This window comes from Tinamus guttatus, unplaced genomic scaffold (genome assembly GCF_059628265.1).
Source record: "Tinamus guttatus ecotype Peru unplaced genomic scaffold, ASM5962826v1 Tinamus_guttatus_pri_ptg000510l, whole genome shotgun sequence".
Lineage (NCBI taxonomy): Eukaryota > Metazoa > Chordata > Aves > Tinamiformes > Tinamidae > Tinamus > Tinamus guttatus.
The window spans coordinates 1,400,065-1,416,501 of NW_028289044.1; the positions used below are offsets into that span (position 1 = coordinate 1,400,065).

General features: G+C 40.0%; 2 protein-coding genes across 3 annotated transcripts in view; both read right to left on the reverse strand.

Moving 5' to 3' along the window:
- The window catches only part of SPAG1 (sperm associated antigen 1), a 29,805-nt gene extending 21,208 nt beyond the window's left edge, over positions 1-8,597 (reverse strand). For both annotated transcript variants that reach the window (XM_088533608.1, XM_088533606.1), the window contains exons 1-6: positions 8,584-8,597; positions 7,681-7,822; positions 6,980-7,139; positions 6,016-6,141; positions 1,974-2,041; positions 207-325 (exon numbers count right to left, since the gene is read on the reverse strand). In XM_088533608.1, coding sequence (XP_088389734.1) covers positions 207-325; positions 1,974-2,041; positions 6,016-6,141; positions 6,980-7,139; positions 7,681-7,820 — 613 coding nt within the window. In that variant the 5' untranslated portion in view covers positions 7,821-7,822; positions 8,584-8,597. The remainder of the gene's footprint in view (positions 1-206; positions 326-1,973; positions 2,042-6,015; positions 6,142-6,979; positions 7,140-7,680; positions 7,823-8,583) is intronic.
- Positions 8,598-11,572: 2,975 nt separating this feature from the next.
- POLR2K (RNA polymerase II, I and III subunit K) lies at positions 11,573-12,950 on the reverse strand. Its single transcript, XM_010213790.2, has 3 exons — positions 12,864-12,950; positions 12,095-12,187; positions 11,573-11,608 (listed from the first exon to the last, which is right to left on the reverse strand). Exons 1-3 carry the CDS (start codon positions 12,922-12,924, stop codon positions 11,586-11,588), a joined length of 177 nt encoding a protein of 58 aa, XP_010212092.1. The 5' UTR covers positions 12,925-12,950; the 3' UTR covers positions 11,573-11,585.
- Positions 12,951-16,437: the final 3,487 nt, after the last annotated feature.

Genomic DNA, 16,437 nt, shown 5'->3' on the forward strand with positions numbered 1-16,437 from the left:
AATCTCAACTGTTTTTTTAACAGCAAGATTATAATTTTCTTAAATATGGCTTTATTTTCAGTGGATTTGTAAGTATTTTACCACCTCTAGAGGTTCAAAACCAAAAACTACACTTTTTCGTCTGGAATGTGCTTCTTCAATTTATGTACAAAATTGGCTACACAGTACTACATTTGAAGAAAAATCAAATACTTTGAAGTCATTACCTGTTGTATCTATTTTATTTTCAATTACAGGTAAACTTGATCTAGTAAAGAATCTTGCTTTGGAGGTATTCTCTTCACAGCCATCATCAATTTTAGAGCACTCCTTTTCCACATCGAACCTTATATTAATAAAAATAAAAAATACAAGAATGCTGCATTGCACAACTCCTCTGCTAAGTGAAAGGCATAAAATTATAATAAAAAATGGGGATAGAGGCCATCTGTGATCAGTTATCCATGACTAGTTAAGATATAAGACTCATCATTTTTTTTCTCCTCTGTGTTTTTTCCTGTCTTTTCCTATAGACGTACATTCCTCTCCATCCTCCCTTCTGGTTAAGAAAACAAACAAACAAGTCTCTTCTCCTCCCCCATGTCTTCCCGCCCCCTCCTCCTCCCCCCCCCAAAAAAAAAAAAAAAAAAAACATTTTGATAAACTGCATGCAACAGAAGACAGGCAAAATTTAAGAAAACAACATCTTCAGGCATAGTTCCAGCCCTATCAAGCACCTGTCATAACTTTGCCATAAATATCTTCTAGTGATTACTATTGTAAATTTGAGAAAGATTTCTGAACAGCATCTTAGACAACTCCCAGTCTACTCGGAAGTGACTTTTGAAAAAGCTATTTAGGATTTTGTTTTAGTAAGTATTGTTGCCATAGTCCTAGAGAACAAATACAGTAATAACCAGCTCCTAGATGAGCAAACAACTTTAAAGTTATCAGCACACCAAAGTACTTAAAGATTGAGCACATACATAAAATTAAAAGCAAAATACAGAAATAATAATTTTAAATGACATGGAGGGAATGTATTGCTGTAGAAGTTATTTTTGGTAACAAATTTCACTGATCCACATTTAAACACAAAGGTCACAATTTCCATGACACATATACTTTAAATTGATATGCACTACAAACTAATACACACAGCTCTTTGCAAAAACAGTGTCTTATGCAAAAAGGGCTTTTATAGTTTTTTTGTGAGATACTGAAAGAGTTTCATCCTTCAAACTCCACAGTTTCTGGATGTAGCTCCCTGTCTGCAGCACTGGAAACCTGTGCATCATTGCTGTGGTTCTAGAGCATCATATTTCAGATTCGAAGAGCTGCAGAGAAGCTGCTACTGTGCAAAACAGAGAAGTAGGTGTATTCTCACTGCACAAGCTGAGGGAACAAATCTGTCACGTACCCGGGGAGGGCAATATGCTATCGCTACATGATGTAGAAGGTTCCTTGGCAGCAGGGCTTCACCCACCCTAGAAGTAATCAGTCACCCTCTGAAATCTGGCTGTGTGATGCATTGAGCAAGCAAATGCACCTGCTTCAAGCTTATTGTTCGAAGTTGGTGGGACTTAGTGCAAAAATACAGATTCAGCAACTTTCTTTTTGAGTTAGCATTGTGGCTTTAGATACACAGAAGATAAAATTCATGAACATGTGTTAAATAAACTTAGAAGTTCTTTCAAAAAGCTGCTGAAGTAAGCTGCTTTGAGTTCTGAGTTTCTATGCACCTCCCTAGATTTTATATTTTAGTTGTAGAAAATATGAGAAAAGATTACTAAAAAGGTATAGCTTAACTTGTTTTCAGTTGTTAGTTTTTCACAATAAACATGGTTAAAATACAAATGATATAATGTGATGTCAAGTTTCACTGAAGTGCTGTAATTCTGTGAAAATGTTGACCTTAATACTGTGTTTCTGTGAAATACTTTAGAAGGCCTAATAACTGTTATTATTATTTAAATATAAAAGATTTAACATACTTGTCCCATTCACTGTAATCCCGTGGTATATTTTTCTTGTTTCTTTTTTTGTCTTGCAAGTTTGTGTTCTGAAAGAGAAACAGCCAGTCTGTAAGCCAATTTTTAACAGGAAATTCACAGCCTATTTGTTTTCTCCTGAAGTACAATCACCTGTAACTCACCCTGTTTATGACCAATCTCAATGTAATCTTGTAAAGTTCACTCATCTTGCTTTAAAGAACATCTTTTACGCATTTAAGATACTGTATTCTGAGGAATCTTCAGTCTCTCACTTTCTCTCTGCTACCCTGTTACATGTTGCAGAAGTTTTGGATAAAATTTTGGAGAGGAGACAGCTCTTCCTCATTGGTATCTTGTGTTGCCATCTTCCAAATCCGTCCTTTCAATATAGCAGAAGAAGACCCTACTTACTCTTGAGAAAACCCAGACCTGTTGACATAGAGATTGAACCACTAGCCTCATTCTCAGCCTGCCATTCCCAAGAGAATGGAATTTTTTGACAACGCCCAAAGCCCTCTACACAAATATAACATAGAAATTTGCGTTGACTTCGAAATAGCCCCTGTACTTCCTCTGACTATTTCACACTCCTGTTGAGCTATCCCCAAGATGATTTACGCTCATTCTACCTTCTAGGCACGATTCATCATTACAAATTCCCTTACCCCAAATTTATTCCTCGAGCTTCCTGCAACAATCAGTTCCAGTAACTGACTTAACTGAGTAGCATCTCAACTCACCTCCTGTGCTAATGGGGCCTATTTCCATTGCTGGCACCTTTGGCATCTTTCGTTCCTCTGTCATAAGACTTTGCTTTTGGGAAGTCGCTCCCTGCTGTTAACCACAGGATAGTTAACAACAGGGTGCAGTCCCTGGGAGGCCCTCGGAGCGGCACAGCCAGTTCAGAAACAGCCGCCCGTTCCCTCCTGCCCTTCAGCCCTGCTCCTTCCCTGGAATCCATCGCTCATGGAGTTAGACCCACATAACTGTTTGGGGGGTGACAGACTGACACTCATCTCTGAACAACTTGATACAGTTTACAGTGCAATCCGCAAATATTTATACAAGTGCATGCGATAAAGTGGCCTAAAAAGAATCCAAACAAACCACAACCTCTTTAACTAGCTTTACAAGTGCTGATACTGGAACGAGGAAATACTTCCCCAGATCAATTTACATAATGTAAATGGCACCTTTCCGGTAGACACTTCAGGCTACCTGAATAAACTTTTGGAACATATGACTTAGAATAAATACACTCTCAACATTCTTGATCTTTCAAGAAGCCAGACAAAATGACAAACACATTTAGGGATTAATGCATATTTGGAGGTGGAGACTAAATAAGGCTCCCCAGAATATGACTTGTAATTATGTATATATCTTGATGTATATTGTGAACTCACACAATTATTTTGGAAACAGATTTCTGTAACTTAAATACAAAGGAAGACATTGATGACAGTGAAACTTAGAAGAAAAGTCGTAAGGTATTTTCATTAATGCACTTGTAGCATAGCGAGAGAACTCCCAGTTTGTTCTTTGTGGAACACAGCACATGTGTGGACTCCAAAATACACAAATCCTTACACAATTCCAGGTTTCACACTCTTGGGACCACAGCAACAAAGCTGTAGAGTCATGAATCTCACAACCACTAATACTACATCTCATCTGACTTCCATAAAAAGTGTGTTTTCATCCTGTGTCAGCTTTTCCCTGGTACTTTGCTTTACAAGTAAAGAACTAAAAAAAGACTCTGCTCTTGTCATTTTTCCCCAGAATTCAGCACACATAGATCCCACAGAGCCTCTTTCCCATAACTATGTCAATAAGAAGAAAGAACCATATAGAAATATAAGCTATTGGCACTGAATTTATACTGTAAGTACATTTAGTATCAGCAACTTGAACCCACTGCTGTAATACACTGATTTAGGTACAGGTCACTAAGGGTTTTCAGGATTGATTTTGCACAAGATAACTGGAATTTTTATGTATCAAGCCAACTAAATATACAGAGTCTCTAGTAAAGTAACACACAAAGTGGAGGGATTGTGTGTTTCTTTCTAACAGACATGACAAATTTACCATACCAACTTCGTTTTTGATATCATGGTGCAAAATTATGTGATCCTGGTCTAAAAAAGGAATTATAGTCCAAATGATTAGTAAAACATGTTTAAAAACTACTAGATTACACACACATTATCAGCAAGAAAGAAAATAAGTATCAACTTAACTGTATTAACCTAATTTTTTTGAGATTGGTATTCAGGTGATTTATTATGTACAGTTAAAAAAAAACTTCCATTTACTCAATAATGAAATAATTGCACTACTATATAAAAAATGGAAATCTAAAACTCAATTTCAGGCCTTCCTTTCCTCTTTCAGATAAGATTACTTCTGAGGCAGTCTGCTTGCACAAAAGGAAAGGAGGTTACACACAGAGCTATAGCTAGGTTTCCATGTCAGAAAAATGATATTACCTAAACATCCTATGGAGAATAAAAATGATAAAATCTTGAACTCAAGGCTGTTGCAGATTTAAATCAGGAGCAAAACAAAACAAAACCCTAAATAACATCGTGCCTTTAAATGAAGATCACAACCTCTTCAGGAGGGAAAAAAAAAAAAAGTATATCCTAGACTTTAAGCCTCTTTACATCAATTTATGATGATATTCCATCTCTGGATTATCTAATTTTACATTTTATTTAACATGTTCTGCCTAAGGAACACTCATGTATGACATAAGCCAAAAGCAATAATGCTACTGTGTCACTGTATCTCACAAAAACAATAGCCAGGATGAACTTACATTGCAAACTGTAAACTAGGACATACCAATGAAAAAAAATGAATGTCAAGAATAAGCACCTATAAAGCATTATACTGGAATTCCCAGGTTCTTAGTATCTCAAATAATGGAGAGTACAGAGTCATCCCAGTATCTTGGTCTGGTGTCTAAATATTAGCTGACAGCAAGAAGCAGCTCCTGACAATACAGCATCCAGGTATTTACTAACACCTGATTACTAACAACAAATCAAGATGATTTGTTAAATTAACAATTAATAAAGAAGATCATGACCCTTCTAAGGATCTTTTCATAACATTTTGAATTTTTATGTGCAATGACAAAAAGGAAAAATCTTTTAGTGAATTCACCATAATAATAACAACAATTCCCCCCCCAAAAAAGGTGGAAATCAGATTAAAATAATCATGATAACATCTGACAACTCAAAAAAATCCCATTCTCACACTTGCTTTTCTGTAAATGCCTCCTGTAGCACTGTATTTTGGGGAGAGGTAAATAAATGAGGTAAAAAAAAAAGAGAGGAAACTAATAGCTTATTTTAAGGAAAATTAAATGTTTAGTTTCAAAGATTTGTTTTAATTTATTTAAATATGCTTTACAGCTAAACTAAGAATTTAGTTGTCCTCTAAGACTAGAAAGCAGAAATACTAAATCCGGCTATTAAATAAGGGGACTCGAGGGCTACATTTACACTAGAATAGCCAAACATAAAAGGAAACTATGGTGTGAAATACATAATGGTGCAGAGGATCGTGCATGTATTTGGTGGGATTCATTTTGGACTGGCTTCAGTCTCATCTCACAAAGCAAAGGCCTACTGGAAGCTGGAGAAATCTCCGAGTATAGTTTCATCCAAAAGGAGTCTAGATCATATGCTTTAAGACCACTCTGAAATATGAATCAAAGCATATAAAAGGGCATTTAAGGAGGTTTGCTTCAGAAATTAATTCCTGATTAGAATTAAAACATCATTACATTAATAATAAACATTATTATTACAAGACACATGCTAATACTAAAGAGATACTTTTGCTTGAGCATTCACTTCTTACAGAGGATTTTTTTGGTTTTGTTTTTTTCTGATTATCAAAATAAATCTCATAAGAAAGCCTTGAAGAGTGCAAATTCATACAAACAAAAATTTATATTTCCAGAAAAAAAACATAATTAGCATACATTTGCAAAAGCATAGCTTTAGAAAACTGATTTAGATACCTGATTATCAGGAAGACAGCTGCTAGTACAACGAATGGGAGGCAAGTTATCTTCTCTTTCCTGCAGTGGATCTGTTTTAAGAAACTGTGATTTATCATCGTCTTCATTCATTTCTGTCACCCAGCTCTGAAAGGAAACAACATATCTGGATCTTAAAGTAGTAAAACAGATAATCTGCAGAATCTACAAAGACCTTAACGACTACCCCCATAATGCACTCCTCTTAATGGGGGGGAGGGGGGGGAAGAGACCATTAATTAGGATTAAGGAAACCTTAAGCACAAGTTCCTGACTGTAGGCTAAAAGGGTTGTTTCCTTCAATCCATCTGCTGATTTGAGGAGTGGTAAATATGAACTCAGTAGTTACAACAGCTTCTTCCTTTACTGGTACAACCATTGTGGGTTTTTAGAGATAAAATAAAACAGAGGAAATATTATAAAGTAAGCATAGGAACATAAGTGCCTTTAGTCATTCACAAGAGTTTGTAGAATCTTCTTTAAGAGAGTAGAAATAAATTTTCTCTGACAGAAATAGCATATGATTAGAACATTGTTTCCTACAACTTATCTTAAAAACTCAGAAACAAAAAGCACCTACTTATCCACTCAAATTATGCAGCTTTTCAAATAGTTAAAAAAATCCATTTCCTAAAGTCATTTATAAATGCTTTGTGTTTTCCCTTTTTTCTTTTTTTTGAGTTAAAAGTTTTATATAAACCTGATTAAGTAGAATTCTTTTAAAGGGTAAAAGAATAAAAATAAATAATCGGACTCTTCTTACCACTTCTAGCAAATACATCACAGTATGTAAGACTAATAGCTAAGTGCTATCCACTTATCCACAATATCCACAAATAACCACATACTGTTTATGCTTAAGAAACTCAACAGTCATCTGAGATTGATATGTCAGGGTAATTACAATCCCCATCACTAAGAACAGTACATTAGAATTATACCATACCATTAGTTCACCATTAATTTTTTCCCATTCTTCAGCTGTAAAATCAGAAGCTGTGGCTGCAGGCTTGTCTTTTCTCAGAGCTCTGCTCCCTGGCTGCAAATGCTCAATACGCTTTTCACAAAATAATGTAAGGTCAGGATAATATCCCTCCTCACCAGACCTTCAAAATAAATGTAAGAGTTACAAAAAGAAAAAATTGAACTACACTGCATTTCCTACAAACCTCAATATTTCTAAGTATACTACAGTGATTGCAGAAGACTATTCTCCATAACAAAATTCATCTACACCTAAATGCATTTTGATTAAAAAATTAACTCAGTATGAATTTCTTAAGAATACACACATGCAGTTCCAAAACTATCATTGCAGTGCTAATAAAAAATGCTCTTGTCATTTGCAGAAGAAGCTAATTAAGCATGACATGCAAAATCACCACACACCTTCAGGCAAGATGGTTTCAGGGCAGAACTAAGATCCAGTGGAAATATTTGAGAAAAGGGTGACACTGAATCACTTAAAGCTGTTTGGTGGGTTAAAACAGGAACTGGATTTGTAATGCTATCATTTGAACACTTAACATGATTACTTAAACTTTGTAATTTTAACTTCCAATTGTTAAATATGTAAGTCACAAAGAAGCTCAAAATAAATAGAATATTTAGGCTGAAGTTTCCAAAATTAAAAAATGTAAAGTTTACCTTAATACCTTGAGAATTTTTTCCAGATGTTTAACATCTGTGCATTTCTCTATGAATTTGTAGTCCAGGTGACTAATTGGTATTTGGTATCTCTTAGTTGTTCCTTGATCGAACAAAGATGGGACCGAGTCATCACCCATAACTAAACATTAAAAGAAAAATATAATGATTCTTTGGCACTGGCACTCAATTATATTTTCAATCAATGCTAATATGAACAGTAGGCCTGCCTATGCTTCTAAATATTTTCTTATGTAAGTGGGCCTGCTCCCACAAAAGAGATATTTTCAAATTGAAGCCCTGATCTCAAATTTCTCCTTTAGCAGAGCTCTACTGACATACAGTTACATGAGATGTGTTTTAGAAAAAGAATATGTGCAGCTTTATTATTTCTGTGAGGCAGAACTAGTCAGAATTGCTTCTTAAGAAAGACATTCATAAATATACCTGTATTTCCTGTTTTTTTTTTTATTATACACAATGTGGTATTACTAAAAAAAAATCTGGAGAAAACCTGATTCCCACTTTTAGTTCTTAGAAAGATTTCACTGATAATATCCAAGATGTCCTTCCCCATTTAACTACAAAACATTCAGTGACATTTCTCTGATCAAAACACATGAGCAGAACTTTGTCAGCATCTTCCCCTGCCCTTGAAGGCATTTTCACTATGACTGTCCATGTTTTGCCTTTAATCTCAATTTTTCTTTCTCTTTCCTGCTTTCCTATTCTAGTGATTAATTTACTGCATACTTTCACATCTCTTCTGGATCAGCATACTTACTCTTCTCTGATTTTCCTTGAAGACTGGAGGGAGCTTTTGTTCTCATGCCTGCCTATTAATCTGAAAGGATAGTCCCCCAAGATATAAACTCGATTACCTTGTTTATCTTAGTGCTTTACCTTTTTACTTTGATGTATGTCCTTCTGCCAAAGTCAAAGTCACCTTTACAACACTTTCTTAGTGATCTTCAGCTCACAGAGAGCTCTTTTCAGTCTTCTCAGGGACTTCCTCAGCCTTTGGTAACCCTGGGTACAAATGCCACTACCTTGTTTATAATTCAGAACACTAAACAGAATACAGTGAATATGAAAACACAGCAAAACCAAAGCATCAGTATAAATTCTGCATTTTAGTCTGGCTCACAGTTGCAAAAAGTCAAACTTTGTGAAAGACAAGTTTGGAGCCCAGGAACTGAAAGGACATTAACACGTAAGTGCTAACTCACTGCTGCTAACAGAAGGAAGCTTCTGCTCTCCTCTGTTCTGCATGCTCCCAGGCATACAGTTCTGCCTCATCTTCTGCACAGGTTGCTGCATTCTGCAGACCGCTTTCCATGAGTGAGCTCTGCTCAGAAAGCATTTTGCTAGCATAGTTGTCTTTGATACTTAAGAATTGATTTGGCTTATGGAAGAGTCCAAAGGCACAGGAGTCAGCAGAAGATCTGGAGAGCACTGCATTTTTTAAAGTAGGCACAACTGGGGATAAAGGATCAGAAACTTTTTTTTTCCTCCAGAGTCAAGATGTTCAACCAGCTCACCTTACTGAATGTAAGCCAAAATAATTCCAGTGTTCATCTTTCCTCAGAGTTTTCAGGGAATTATCCGAACTTACCTGGATCTTTTCCTTAACTCCACAACTTGGTGGAAGTAAGGTGTTCTAAGCATGCTCTCCCTATCACCCTTGGTACTTTTTATTTTCTTATGTATTTTTGTTTGTTTTGTTTTTCTACTTACATTCCAAGCTCTACATAGTAGAAGCTGTTCCTTTTTTTCGTTCTTTCTGACTGTTGCACAGCACTTGAATTGATCAGTGGTGTTTAAACTAGTATCATAGGGGCAGTTAGTAAGTGATGACATGTAAGTACTGCTATAAATCTAGTCAAAATAACTGTGTTCCAGTGTCTAGCAGAATTACCCCCATTAGATTTGCATAAACGAGACTTATAATACAGCATCACTTAGATAATAACTGGTAATACATAGGTATGACATAAATATACGTTTCTGCCTCAATGGTCAAGTATTTTAGTAACAAAAAAGGGGGGTGGGGAAGAAATAACGTGGAGACAGAATATTAGAGGAAAAAGATTAAAAAAAAAAAGGCATGAAGGGCACAAACCGCAAAGCTTCATCTGCTCCGATATTTGCACGAATCCTGGGAAGCAGGACACCACGCGGCCGCTCCGAGCGCGGAGCCCCGCTCCAGCAGTTCCGCGGCTGCTGCCGGTGCCTCTGTCCCCAGCGCAGGGGCAGGAACAAGACCCGCGTTAGGGACAACCCCCAGGCGCCCCCCGCCTCACCGCGCCGCGGCCGGGCGCCCCGGGCCCGCGCTGCCCCGCGTAGCAACTGTTGCTATGTACAACATGGCGGCGCGCCGGGGCTGCCGCCGCGCTGCGGGGGCTCCCCCCCGCGGCCGCCCCCCGACAGGCTCCCGCGGCGGCGGCGCCGGGGCTCGGCAGCCACCTGCCCGGGGCCCGGCACCCACCTGCCCGGGGCCGCCCGCCCCCCTCGCCTCGGCCTCAGCCCCGGTTGCCGCCGCCGCGCCCGGCCGCCCCGACTCCCGCGCATGCGCAGCGGGCGCCGTGCCGGCTGCCGCCTCTCGGCCAAGGCGCCATGACGCGTGAGGCGCGACCCGCTCCCAGCCGCGCTTCGGGGGGCGCCCGCACGGGTGTCGCCGCCACACACACAGCTTCAACCACCGTACGCCTTCCTGCGGCACAAGCGCACAACAGCCAGGCTGAAGCAGGCCCCTGCCAAGCTTCGGTAAGCGCTTTACCCATTTACCGGTAATTAACGGTAAAGGCAGTTTCTTGACAGGTTGTTACTCTGCTGGGGTATTTGACTTCCACGGGACAAGGTGGGTAAGAAAGGTGAAGACCTTAACAAAAAACAGCTCCAAAGATAAACACCTTGCCCCTAAAGCTCCTCACAGTACCTACACATTCTCAAGTCAAGAGGTATTCCACAGCCCGGGTATCAGCTTAATAAGAGCTCCATATGTATGACCTCAACACTAAGCACACCACTAGCACTACCATCAAAATCTGGATTCATAAGCATTTAAGGAGATTACATCTGCAACACACATGATCTAGCAGTATCTTGTAATACACTCCAGTAATAATAATTTATTATTACTTAACACACCTTCTCAATAACCTAATGGATTCAAGGCATCTTGGCTCTTCAGTATAAAACAACCACCTTAAGCCTTTGATTACAAAGGCATTACAGATTTTCCCTACACAGATCCCTGTATAAATAAAACTCCTGAGAATTCACCTGAAAAGCAAAGCAGGATGTTATTTTAGTTGCGGATCACACCTAAGTTACCTTTATACTACAGTCCTATTTCTTTCCTTAAGAAGAACCAAGTCACAGAACAGTTTGGCAATTTCTGTTCATACAGAGTTTCTTAATTTGTCTTTCCTTCCTCTTCCGTTCTTCATGGGGGGATGATGATGATTCTTCAAAACTTCTTTCACAAATGGGTGCCAGAAACTCTTACCTAAAATCCTGAGACTTCCTCTTCTGAAATCTAGATACTTGTTCCAGACCTAGCTTTTATTTTCAGTGGAATTTACACAATCCAAGCTTGTTTTACACAATTCATTTAAGTCCAAAGAACATTTAACATAGTTCAAAAACAAAGTTTACTGGAGAACCATGAAAGCAAGTTTTAGTGTGACTTAAAAGCTAATACAATATCACTGAATTTAAAAAGACAAGTTTAAGCCACCACTTGAGAAATGTATTATGGAAAGGTGTAATGGACAAAGTTTACCATCTCATTGAAGTGTAATATTTCAAATCTTAAAACACAAATAAAATGTATTTGTACACAAAAGGATTTACACAGAAAATTCAACTGGAAGTTGAAGTCGCCATATCTTCAGCTCACATCACCGGGCATCAAAAACCACCACTGTAATAGTACAGTTAAAGGAAAATTAAACTAGATTGGAGGGGAAAAAAAAAAAAAAAAGAGATCAAGGAGATGAAAGGGGAGAGGGAAAGAGAGACCGCCTTAGCATAGTTACAAGAAATCACACAGAAGCTTTCAGTAATTTCATTTTTAATGAATCCCACAGCACTTCCCATTTGTTAGAAGACCATACTATAGTAACCATTTACAATATAGCAACCCAAAAATCTATGATGGCTTAATGGCTTACTATATTTTGAATTAAAATAAAAGGAGGGAAAAAAAAAACAGGGAAAGTATCCAGAAAGAAAACAAGCTCTCCAATTAAACTGTCTAGATATCCCTCTAGTAATTTGCTGTATTGCATTGGTGCAGCCTTGAAAAGTCCTTACATATTTGCCCCACTTTTCACTGTTGGTCTCATTATATTCCTTGCCCCCATCTACAGCTTCCAAAATGCATTCAAGTGCTGGTGTATAAGGATACATCTTTTTGTCCTTTTCTTGTACATTATTCTGTACCCACATTCTCGACATCTGATAGGATCTCTTGCCTTTATTTCATTCTCTGTATGACATTCTGATGTGATGGAGGAAGAGAAAAGGAGTGGGGAAAAACAAGGAGCATTGTTAAGGCAACGATACAACTTCCAGAAGTCAAAACATTCAAATTCATATTGTGGCAAAAAAATCATGCTAAGAAATTAATAATTTTAGGATACCACACAAATAACATGATTGACAAACTGAATTTTACTAAGATATGAGAATTTTGCTATAATCACCAAATCACTACTGCAAAGAATATATTCCATTCCTAATACCACCATAGTGTCTATTAATGAAAACTTTAATTCCCACATATATTTTCTTTAAAGACATAAAATATTTCATAAGCTTGCCTCTCAGTGACTACTGGGAAAAAAAGTGTTTTAATTGATCTATAGTTAAAGTTTTGATCTCACACTTTAATATTAAAAAAACTCCAAAATTGACTAAATAAAAGAGTCCACAAAGTCTGCTTTAATAATCTGCATCACATGCACTTGGAAGAAATGTTCTCTGGGTGGGACCTCTACCCAGCAGCAGACATTCTCTCGAAATACTTCTGTGTTACTCTGTGATCAGTGCAGAAAGCTTTAGAGATCATCCAGATCCACTGTCCTACTACAGACATGATGACTGCACATTCTACTTTACTGAAACGCCAAACCCCCGAGAACAAGCAGAAAAATTCTGTAATGTCTTCCCTTTACCTCCGCAGATGTAAATCATTGGCTGCTGCTTTGGAGGCTGAACATCCTTCTGCGAATCCATGATCTAAACAAAAAACAACGCATCCACACCAATTATTTTTATTATTTTTTTCAAGTAATACACAAGCAATTCAGTGACAATCTACAGCCAAAAGAATCATAGAACCATAGAATGCTTAAGGTTGGAAGGGACCTCTAGAGATCATCTAGTCCAACCCCCTGCACACGCAGGGTCACCTAGAGCACGTGGCACAGGACTGCGTCCAAGCGGGTTTGAAGATCTCCAGAGAAGGAGACTCCACAACCTCTCTGGGCAGCCTGTTCCAGTGCTCTGTCACCCTCACTGTTAAAATTTTTTTCCTTAAGTTCCTGTGGAACTTTTGGTGTTTCAGTTTGTGGCCATTACCTCTAGCTCTGTCGGTGGCCACCACTGAAAAGAGACCAGCACCATCCTCCTCACCGCTTCCCTTGAAGTACTTATAGACACTGCTCAGATCCCCTCTCAGCCTTCTCTTCTCCAGGCTGAACAGGCCCAGCTCCCTCAGCCTCTCCTCGTAGGGCAGATGTTCCAGGCCCCTGATCATCCTTGTAGCCCTGCGCTGGACTCTCTCCAGCAGCTCCACATCCCTCTTGTACTGGGGAGCCCAGAACTAGACACAATACTCCAGATAAGAAGATGAGAGACTTCCTTAAAAGTAAAGGCAGACAAATCCTTTAGCATTCTAGACCCCTTAGCATTTTAGAACAGCAGCATTCTTTTAAGACAGGGCAGGATGAAGATGCTCAGCGGGCACGTTTACAGACAAGTAACCGAGGATGGTGCTGCCACTCATACACTCGAGTACGAGCTGAAAACAAACAAACAAACAAGCAAGCAAGCAAACAGCCATGCCCGGGAGCTAGGCCTAGCGCAGGGTGATTCCTCCACCTGCCCAGCAGGCATCACCGCAGCCAGACAGTGACTGCCCGGTCACCACCCCGGCCACAGGCAGCGCACATGGGGACACGCACCGGGACTGCAGCCCCCTCGCGCCCCGCAGGCGCGGAGCTGCGGCGGGGACAGGGGCCGCCTGCCCCACACCCGGCCAGGCCCTCAGCCGCAGGCACCGCTGCGGGACTTATTAGCCGCGAGGCCGGGCCCTTCCCGCCGCGAAGGGGCCGCCAGCTCCGAGAGGAGGAAAGAAGGGAGGGAGAAGCCGAACACCCCAGGGCGCCCCAAGCCCCTCACCTACACCAGCGCCTCCACCGCCGCCGCGCCGGCGCCGCCTGATGCCGTCAACGCTCCGCGCCGCGGCCGGCGCCGCCTCTTCCCGCCCCCTGCTCGGGCGGAGCCGCCGCCTCAGCCGCTCCCTCCGCGGGGCGCGCGGCAGCCGCAGCGCCGCCTTCGCACCCGCCTCCGCTCGCAAAACGCGTAGCGGGTTTGCGGGGCTCGGCGGCGGATAGACAGAGCCGCCGGCCGCGAAAAGGGGGTGACGGCGGCTCTCCCGCCCGACGGTTCTGCGGCCGGCGAGGGGGCCCCCTCCCCCGTCCCCCCCCGCTTCCCAAAACAGAATTCCTCAGGGAGGCGGCGGCTGCGGCGGCTGGTGCGTGGCCCCGAGCCCCTTTTTCTCCTCCATTTATTTTCAGAGATATCGTAACTAATAGATTAAAAAACTCCTTTTTTCCTCCTTCGCATTGTGTATTTCATATCGAAACAAGCTCGCAAGCTACAATCCCAGAATCCCAGAATGCTTGGGGTTGGAAGGGAATTCTAGAGATCATCTAGTTCGACTCCCCTGCTCCAGCTGGGACACCTAGATCACGGGGCACAGGGTGGCATCTAGGCGGGTTTGAAGATCTCCAGAGGAGACTCCACAACCTCTCATGCGTTATACTTTAACTACAGCATCATATTATTAAAAAAAAAATCCAATTTTTCCACTTTAGCACGTGCCAAGCCGAAATCATACAAATAGTATTTGAAATGCCAACTTAGTCGCTGGCTTCACATCGCCAGCAGTCTAAATTCTGAGTATTTCGTAGCTGCTTGATAGAATTGTCTATATTTGCTCAGCGCCATAAGAACTACGCTTCTCTCTGGAAAAAGTTTAACAAAAGATGCGCTTCGTCAATATGCCGATTTAAAGGAATTGCCCATCTGCGCAAGGACGTGAGCGGGGGTCTGGCTACTTCTGGGGGCTGAACGGGGTTTGTTCCCCGGGTGGCGAGGGTTTATTAATCGCTGTTAATTGACATCGTGTTCACAAATCACGTTCAAAACTTGACCTTTAGCTAATCTACATTAAATATGAGAAATAACAGTTATTTACCGTTTTCCCGATTTTGTTTATATCAAACGTGTAATAAAAATACAACATTTTTTAGACAGCTCCCCTGGTTCTCTGCACCGCTTTGTATAAATGAGCTGTTATCCTTCGATACAGCTTTCTGAGTGCCAGAATAAAACACGTACAAGGAAAAGGGTGCGTGAAGGGCAGAGCTTTTCTTCACCTGAGTCTTTTTCGCCTTTCGGCGGGTGTGAAAAGTTTGAAGAAGAGGAAAAATAACTTGAAACAAACTTCCCTTTAGTCATACGCACAAAGTAATTAAAATCCCATACCTAAACAAATATAAACAACTGATATTCTTTCTCCAGGCTTGTTCTGTAGTTTAAATGCTTTTGTCAAAGAGAGACTTTAAAACGGATTGTTAATTATATAGCGGCGAAAAAGTCAGTTAAAGTTAATGCTGTATGTAACGGTTGTTGGCATCTTTTAACTGTTCTCTGGGACCTTTACAAGTTTCCTTTACAAGGTCTTAAAACATGGGTCACTTTCCCGGTTTTTGCCGAAACATGCCTCCCTTTAAGGGACCTCTTTAGCAGTAAAAGCGGTTTTGATAGGAAAGGGAAGAGAGGAATGTGTGCGAGGTTTCCAGTGTTCGTTAAACTCTAGTAAAACGAGATCCAGAGAAATTCTCTGGAAAACAGAAAGGGTAAGGAAGTATAAGGGAAGGGTTTGTGCACTGGGTGGAGAGGATGCGTGGAGTGTTTTTTTATATATATATTGGAAGGAAATGCGATCTTATTCTAGCACAATGTGACTTAATATTTAGTATCATCAGTTTGTTTAGAGACAACGATTGCAGCCTTACTTTTTGTGATGCCATTTTTATTTTTAACAACACATTCCTTCTGGTGAGATGTTTCTGTGTATTGCATTAAACCCCATGATAACTTATTACATTTATTGGACTTTTTTTTTTTTTTTTTCCCCTAAGCAACACAAGTCCTTCCGGAGTTGTAAGAGACAGAAGCTAAAGGAACCACCTATCTTAACTTTTAGTTTTATCAAAAAAAAAAAAAAACCCTATCATTGCATAAAACTGTTTGAAAAAGAACCTTAAAAAATACATACTAATGCAGTAAGTATTTGCAGTATTCAGGAATTAAAATTCTATTTTTAGACTTCATTTCTCTCTCTTTTTTTTTTTAAAAAAAAGGAAAAAGGAAGAAGGAAATGCACTTTTGTTTTCTTTTTATCCTTTATCCTTGTAGCCCTTCATATTTCCTCGGGGCCCTCTAGGCTGGGAGGCT

What these genes read in the sequence shown, in the direction of transcription:
- POLR2K (XM_010213790.2), bottom strand. Translation starts at nt 12,924, where the DNA reads ATGGATTCGCAGAAGGATGTTCAGCCTCCAAAGCAGCAGCCAATGATT. An exon ending in AATGATTTACATCTGCGGAG is followed by an intron (nt 12,188 to 12,863) that starts GTAAAGGGAAGA and finishes CCATCACATCAG; the next exon opens with AATGTCATACAGAGAATGAA. An exon ending in CAAGAAAAGGACAAAAAGAT is followed by an intron (nt 11,609 to 12,094) that starts GTATCCTTATAC and finishes GTACTATTACAG; the next exon opens with TGGTGGTTTTTGATGCCCGG.